Source organism: Ochotona curzoniae, unplaced genomic scaffold (assembly GCF_017591425.1).
Source record: "Ochotona curzoniae isolate NIBS_2020 unplaced genomic scaffold, NIBS_Ocur_1.0 scaffold_4701, whole genome shotgun sequence".
In the NCBI taxonomy this organism is placed as follows: Eukaryota; Metazoa; Chordata; class Mammalia; order Lagomorpha; family Ochotonidae; genus Ochotona; species Ochotona curzoniae.
In genome coordinates this window covers 39,498,919-39,506,112 of record NW_024467122.1, presented here as the reverse complement: position 1 = coordinate 39,506,112, position 7,194 = coordinate 39,498,919, and the positions used below count along the sequence as shown (strand labels likewise).

Here is a 7,194-nt window from a genome sequence, read left to right as displayed (position 1 = left end):
ATTGTTGATACAGACACAAGAATTCAGGTGATCCTGAACTGAGTAGCTTGGGGGATCAGCAAAGAGTGAGGGGGGAAGGTCTTTAAAAGTTTTGGAACCAGAGGGGGCATAGCTGGACTTTACAATTGGATGAGAGTTGCTGGTGAGGAGGGGAAGCCACTTGCCTGTCAGAAACTCCGGAACATTTGGTATCTCCAAGGAGAACTGCTACTTCAGGTGGCAGCTGTGGGAAAAGAAGGTTGCAGCAGGCTGGGGAGGGGTCATAAACTGGAGATGCTGAAAAGGAACAAGTTCAATGCTCAGGTGGTGGATATATGGAGGGAAATGCAAAGGTGACACTAAGAAGAATACACATGTGCCATTCATTATTTTGGGGTGCAGAGGTGTGTCAGGCAAGCCTCACTCAGGTATCTGCCAAAGGTCCAACCCCACGCCTGGTCACTGTGGGGAATAGGTCATGGATGGACACCAAACACTTTGTACTCTCCTGGTCAGTTTGGGGCTGGTGGCAGAGACCCCAGTGGGCACACATGGAGACACAAGTCTTACTATGTTCTATAATGTGACTGTCTTTCCAGGTTCTCCCTCAGCTTGGGATCCAGACAGTGGCTGCCATGCTGAGGGCAGTGTCTTGGGCTGTTAGGGGGTTTCATTGTGCCTCAGTCCCTCTCTCGGCAAGAATGTACAGCCAGACAGTGGATAATAGCCATAGCCTGGCTGGCAAAGTGACTGTCATCACTGAATCTTCAAAAGGGTGAGTGATCAGGGTTAGGAGTCCCTGCCTGGCTCATTAGCAGAGTTAGAGTCTGCATCCCTGAGTGGATCCAGGGCTCATGCCCATCACACATCCCTTCCAACATCCCCAGCTATTATGTTTACAATGAACTTCACATCACCATCTCTCTCTATACTGTCTGGTATCTGAGCTTTGAACAGCGCCTGGCTCCTGGCTTTAGTTTAGTTCAGCTCTGCAGCCACTTCGGGAATGAACCAGTGGATGGGAGATCTTTCTCTGTCTCTCCTTCTCTCTGTAAATCTGCATTTACAATAAAAATAAATATGTCATTGAAAACAAAACAAAACAAAAAGAATGTTCCCAATTCTTTCCAATAAGGAATTGAATAAGAAAGTTACCTGTTCTTTAGCGTATAAGTTAGGAAAACTACATAGCAGAGGTCAGCTGCGAGGCCTAGAAGAAGTGTGGTTTATGCCAGGGGTGTCTCTGTCTACAGCAAAGGGCAGAAATGCTGGGTGCTTAGAAAGGATACAAGTCCAGCTGGATCCCCTGAAAATTTGCAGCTGTTCTGTTGGGACATGACTCTGAAAAAATTCCTTTATGTAAAACCACAGTGAATAATACTTCTTTCCTTTCCTTTTCTTTCTTTCTTTCTTTCTTTCTTTCTTTCTTTCTTTCTTTCTTTCTTTCTTTCTTTCTTTCTTTCTTTCTTTCTTTCTCTCTCTCTCTCTCTCTCTTTTAGTTTGATTGGAAAGGCAGATATACAGAGGGGAGGGGAGATGGAGAGGAAGATCTTCTATGTGATGATTCACTCCCCAAGTGACTGAAACAGCCAGAGCCGTGCCAATCTGAAGCCAGGATCCAGGAACTTCTTCCAGGTCTCCCACACTGGTGCAGGGTCCCAAAGCTTTGGGTCATCCTTGACTGCTTTCCCAGGCCACAAGCAGGGAACTGGATGGGAAGTGTGGCCACCAGAATTAAAACTGGCACCCATAGGGGATCCCGGTGAGTTTAGGGCAAAGATTCTAGCCACTAAGCCATTGTGCTGGGCCCAAATATTTTCTTTCCTATTAAGCATACTGACATGACACGAAGGGAGGAGGGAAGCTGCTGGGAAGGCCTAAGAGGCAGCAGGGGCTCCCCACTCCCTTCTCTCTCACTGCAAGGATGCAGACCATACCAGGGAGCTCACTATATTTCACAGCTGCCCCCCCTCCCCCGAGAGAAGATGGGGTGTCTGAAACCTTCCCTCCCTTCTCTGCCGGCAGGACTGGTTTGGCCGTCGCCTGGCGTTTGGCCCAGGATGGGACCCACGTGGTCACCAGCAGATGGAAACAGCAGAACGTGGACCGGGCGGTGACTGCGCTGCGTGAGGAGGGGCTCAGCGTGATAGGCACCGTGTGCCACGTGGGGAAGGCGGAGGACCGGGAGCGCCTGGTGGGCACGGTGAGGAGTCCGGGGAGGTGAGGGATAGAAGGAAGAACAGTTAGGGATAGGCTGGTCCAGGCCTGGCAGGAGAGTAGGAGTCTACATCACAGTATGTGCAGCCCCGGGCGCAGGCCTGGCCAGAGGATAGAGCAAGTGGGTAAAGAACTGAGTCCAAGAAAACTGGCTCATATAGGAGGGAACTCGGTGTGGGCTCAACTAGAGCCATGTTGGTTCAAAAGGGGTCTGATACCTACCAGTTGGGCATGACCTGGGGATTTGCCACAGTGCCAGAACCTGCATTATTAACAAGCTGTCCATGTGATCTGTGCTTGTCCAGCGTTGAGTTGGGGACCCATGAGTAGGTCTGGAGTCACAGCTTGTGACGTGGGACCACCCTGGAAGGTGCGAGCTGTGGGGCAAAACTCAAAGAGCAGGACAGCCAGGCACGTGTTTTAGAGAATGGGCTCCGCATGTGTCAGAGCCTAGCGGGGAGAATTCCAGAGGGACCAATGAGACTGAACTGTCTAGAAACGTAAGTGGTGAAAGCAGCGCCACCTAGTGAGTGAAGATCGGGCCTGGCAGGGACCCACCCAGGAACCAAGCCAGCTCGTTGTGTAGCTGGTAGAGGGACTGGAAATTTCCAGGGAGGTGAGAAAAACAGCTCACTCCACCTCTGACTGCCGGGTTCTAACTCTGCTCCAGGTGCGGCTCCAGTTGCAGCTCCAGAACGGTCGCAGCCAGGGTTGATTCTTTGGGTCATCACCCCCCTTCACTCCTTTATCCACATCCTCACCCGCTCTAGGCCCTGGAGCCCTCTGGGGGCATTGACATCCTGGTGTGTGCGGCAGGTGTAAATCCCTTGGTGGGGAGCACTTTGGGAGCCAGTGAACAGATTTGGGACAAGGTGAGTGCCGCACACACAATGAGGTGTCCTGCCCATTCATTTTGCCTGCACCTGTACCTGCACCATGCAGTACCTGAGCTTTTTCATAGTTGATGCTGATCCTAAATGGCAGGGGGTGGGGCTCCTAGTGGTCTAACTGCCCATTAGCTAGTACAACAAGGACCAAGCGTGCCCTGTGGTACCAGGCTCCATAAACTTCCTCTACACCACTCTCCTTGTACTGGTCACTGCTGCAAACTTCTGAGATGCCAGAAAATAATTCCAGGTCAGTTCATGGCAAAGGTCCTCTCTCCTAGCTCAGGCCTCTGGGATGGGCACAGGTGCAGACACTGTAACGGTGCTGGTCTCCTGGGTCTTGCCACACTTTCTGTGGTTCTCTCATCTTGGGACTTTCTCTGCCCATTTCCCCATTCCCCTTCCTTACCCTTCAACTACACTTGGCCTTCCCCTTCAACTACACTTGGCCTTCCCCAGGAAAAGGACAATCTCGATTCTGAATATTTCCCAACATGGGCCCATCTCCCAGTGGAGCTTCCCTTACCTTGCCCTCTCTGCCAGTGGTCACTGAGAGACAAGGGATCCTGACTCTCCCAACCGTGTTCCCCAGCCTCTGTTCTGGGGGTTGAGGGGAGTGGGGTGAAGCATTCAGGGACTGACAATGAGAAAATTTACTGAACCACAGAGTATTGAGGCCCAGAATCCACTCCTGGAGGCTGCTATCCTTCATACAGAACGAAGGACTACAACATCCCGGGTCAGGCCAGCAAAAAGGGGAGTTGCACAAATTGCACAGACGCTGTCTTTCCCCCATCTCTGCTTCCACCTTCCTTTTGATTCCAGATCCTAAATGTGAATGTCAAGTCCCTGGCCCTGCTGCTGAGCAGGCTGCTTCCCTACATGGAGAACCAACAGTGAGGTTGCAAGAGGGTTGGTGGGGTCTATGCACTTTGGGTTTTCTACTCCTCTCCCTACCTGCCGGCAGGGGAGGCACCAATTGGAGGCCTACGGGAGAGCTGACAGTGTGTCTGTCTCCAGATGTCCCTTTTTCTGGTGGAACGTGACACTTGTGAGGAACCAGCTGTGGAGGGGCAGGCCCTCCACGGAGCTTGCATTGACTCATATTTCTGTCATCCCAGGGCATGGCAGGGCCTTTGCCTCTGTCTGGCATGCTGTAGAAAGTGTAGGTCCCAGCTCTAGTTCCCTAATTCTTGCCCCACCTCTGTGGACCATGGCACCTGTTACTCTGGTCAGAGTAGGCCCTGTGGGTTCATTTCATCACTTTACCCTGCACAGTTTGGTTCTTCCATGTCTTGCACCCTACCCCTCCAACCCAGCCTTAGGGCAGTAGGAGAAGGCAGGTCAATCTGGGACCCATGTGTGAGGCTCTCACCTCACAAGGCTATCTTCCCAGCCCGCGAACCCTCCTTGCGCTCTATTCTCCGAGACTCAGCATTGGTCCCTGCTGCAGGAAAACCACTCTGCCTGTGTTGTGTTGGTTGATGGTGACCTTAGAGTCCATTACTCTGGAGGTCCAGATTCTCCAAGTGTTCAGATAGTTGCCCAACGTTTTAGCTTTTCGCCATGAACTTGAACTGGTCTACTCTGTCTTTTTACTTAAAAATACAATCTCCTGGCTCATCTTGTCTCTTACTGGAATTCCTTTTGCATTTCATCCCTTTTTCCTTTTTCCTCCCAGGGGAAGCTCTGTGGTCCTGGTGTCATCCATGGTGTCTTATGTGCCAATCCCAGTGATTATGAGTCCCTCTGGAGAGGGCAGGGGAAAGGCCAATGGGATTTGGTTCCTTGGGAGGCCCTGCAGGTGGGGAGCTGGGTAGGAACAACTGGTTGCTAAGACAGAATGGAATCAGGATGTAGCCCTCAAGTATCACACCCTGACCATTACAGACGGGGTATTGCAGTTCCATTTTGCTGCCATATCTCTGAAAGCCTGTGATGTTAAGTCCCATGCCCAGGGTCTGCATGGTCAGTTTGTGTGATGGCAAGGACAGGGAACATTGGATCTCTTAATTCTAAAGTTCTGGATGTCAGTGCAGCTTTCACTATGCCAAGTGTAGATGTACATTGTGGCCTGGAAAGGTTCTTCCATCTCCGAAGTTCCCACCTTAGAAATGACTGTGGAAATGGGAAGGGGTAGAGAAGGAATGTTTGTTTGGCTTGGCACCAGGCATATCTTGTTAGCCCATGGCCAAAGCCAGAGCTCTGGGTATCCAGGCTACACTCCTTCCTCCTATGCTGATGCACTCTGTCTGCTGGCTTTTTGTTTTTCAGAAGCTGGGAGTCTGTAACACCAGTAAAACAGCCCTACTGGGCCTCTGTAAATCTTTAGCTATAGTGCTAGCCCCAAAAGGCATTGGAGTGAACTACTTGGCGCCAGGAATAATCAAGACCAACTTTGTTCAAATGGTGAGGATTAAACATGGCTGCTGCCCACCCCAAAGTCCACGCACTCCCTTGCACCCTGCTCCCATGAGTCCTCGTCCCAGATAGGCTCCTAGCTGAACGCCCAACTGGAACCCCTGGCCCTGGCCCTTCACTCAGCTCCTGCTTTACACCCTGCTTTTCCCATTCCTGTATAAGAATGGAGGCCTCTGGCCTCTTGGGGGAGGGGCAGGGAGTTCTGTCTCAGCCCTCTGACCCAGACAAGATCATCCTCCTCTGCCAAGGCATGGGTCAGCCCTGGCACTGTTGCCACGCTGGACTCTACCAACAATCATTCTGCCTAACCTTGACTCTGAAATCTTTCCTCAGGAGAAGACATTGCCATTCCTGCTCCCTGACTTTAATGATCTCTACAGATTGCAGCGGTAGGTGGAGCTTGGGACTTCAGGACTCTGTGCATCCATGGAGGGGAATTTCAAGGACAGATCCCTGATCTGCTTCCTGTCTGTTAGCTGTTCCACCTTCGATGTCTTCAGACAGCACCATTGAGCTGGAGCCTGGAGGGCAGGTGGTGAGCCCGCAATGATCTTGTTGAAGCCTGTTGAGGTGTTATTCTATTAGGGTGAATGCTGAACCCTTGGTTGGGCCAGAAGAACTAGAGGTCTGAGCTCAGCAGTGTCATGGCCATGACCTTGGCTCCACTTTCTTCCTTTCAGGTTTGGGGAGCCAGAACAATGTACAGGGATTGTGTCATTCCTGTGCTCTTCTGATGCTTCCTACATCATTGGGGAGAATGTTGTGGTGGCCATCTACTCCCCTAAGCTCTGAAGAGAGTGTGTGGCTTGGAGTGTGGGGCAGTGGCTCTAGGTGGGAAATTGAGGCTTAGTGGGGAATATGGAGGTGTGACGTTGAGGAGGGCCCAGGGCCATGTCAGGAGACCTGCAAGTGCTGGAAATAAACATGTCTGGAAACTTCAGATCGGGGCTGTCTTCTATTAGGCAATTGGAATAGGAGCAACCCACTGACCAAGAAGCCTCTTCCCTCACTACTGTCGTTCATCCCTAAGACTTTTAATCTCTTCTTTCCTTCCTGTTTTTCGTTCCCTTCCCTTGAAATCGGAGGTTGCATCTTCCTTGCAGAACCAGTTGCTATCGAGCGTTTATTCTGCTCTGTGCTGGGAAGGCTGACTTGCAGGAATCTTTCCTGCCATCTGGCTTCCGGTTGGGATTTTTGATCAATGGGTGGCAGATGTGGGAGATGGGAGACTGGAGAAGAGGGAGGCCAGAGAAAGCATTTCTTAGGCTCTCTTCTTGAATGTTTGCCACAGATGGGCTGGTTTCCGTGCCAAAGGCTGCAACTCTTGTTAAAGCACACCTTCCTCACAGCTAGATTCCCACAATACTCGATCTTGTCCCTTTAGGCCCAGGAATGGTAATGGCTCCCTACTACCAGTGGCCTAGGTATATATGGTACCATACTTTGTTTTATGCTCTAAATTTATCCACTCATTTGCAAATGTTTTTTCCTTTTTCAGAGACAGCCAAACACACACACGCACACACACATTTTCCATCATCTCGTTGACAACCCAAATGGCTGCAACGGCAGGAGCTGAGCCTATCTGAAGCCAGGAGCTTCTTACAAATCTCCCCCATAGCTGTAGGGGCAGGAGTTGGACTGGAAGTGGAGCAGTTGGGACTAGAATCAGTGCTTACACGGGATGCTG

The 7,194-nt window shown here is 51.1% G+C and overlaps 1 protein-coding gene across 1 annotated transcript; it reads left to right on the top strand.

Annotated features, from left to right (window-relative positions):
- The first annotated feature begins 273 nt into the window (after positions 1–273).
- Positions 274–6,296, top strand: LOC121148321 (dehydrogenase/reductase SDR family member 2, mitochondrial-like). The gene is made up of 9 exons (XM_040968390.1): positions 274–303; positions 591–754; positions 2,005–2,182; positions 2,967–3,068; positions 3,909–3,979; positions 4,765–4,816; positions 5,358–5,492; positions 5,838–5,893; positions 6,185–6,296. The coding sequence occupies exons 1-9, from the start codon at positions 274–276 to the stop codon at positions 6,294–6,296; spliced, it is 900 nt and encodes a 299-aa protein (XP_040824324.1).
- Positions 6,297–7,194: the final 898 nt, after the last annotated feature.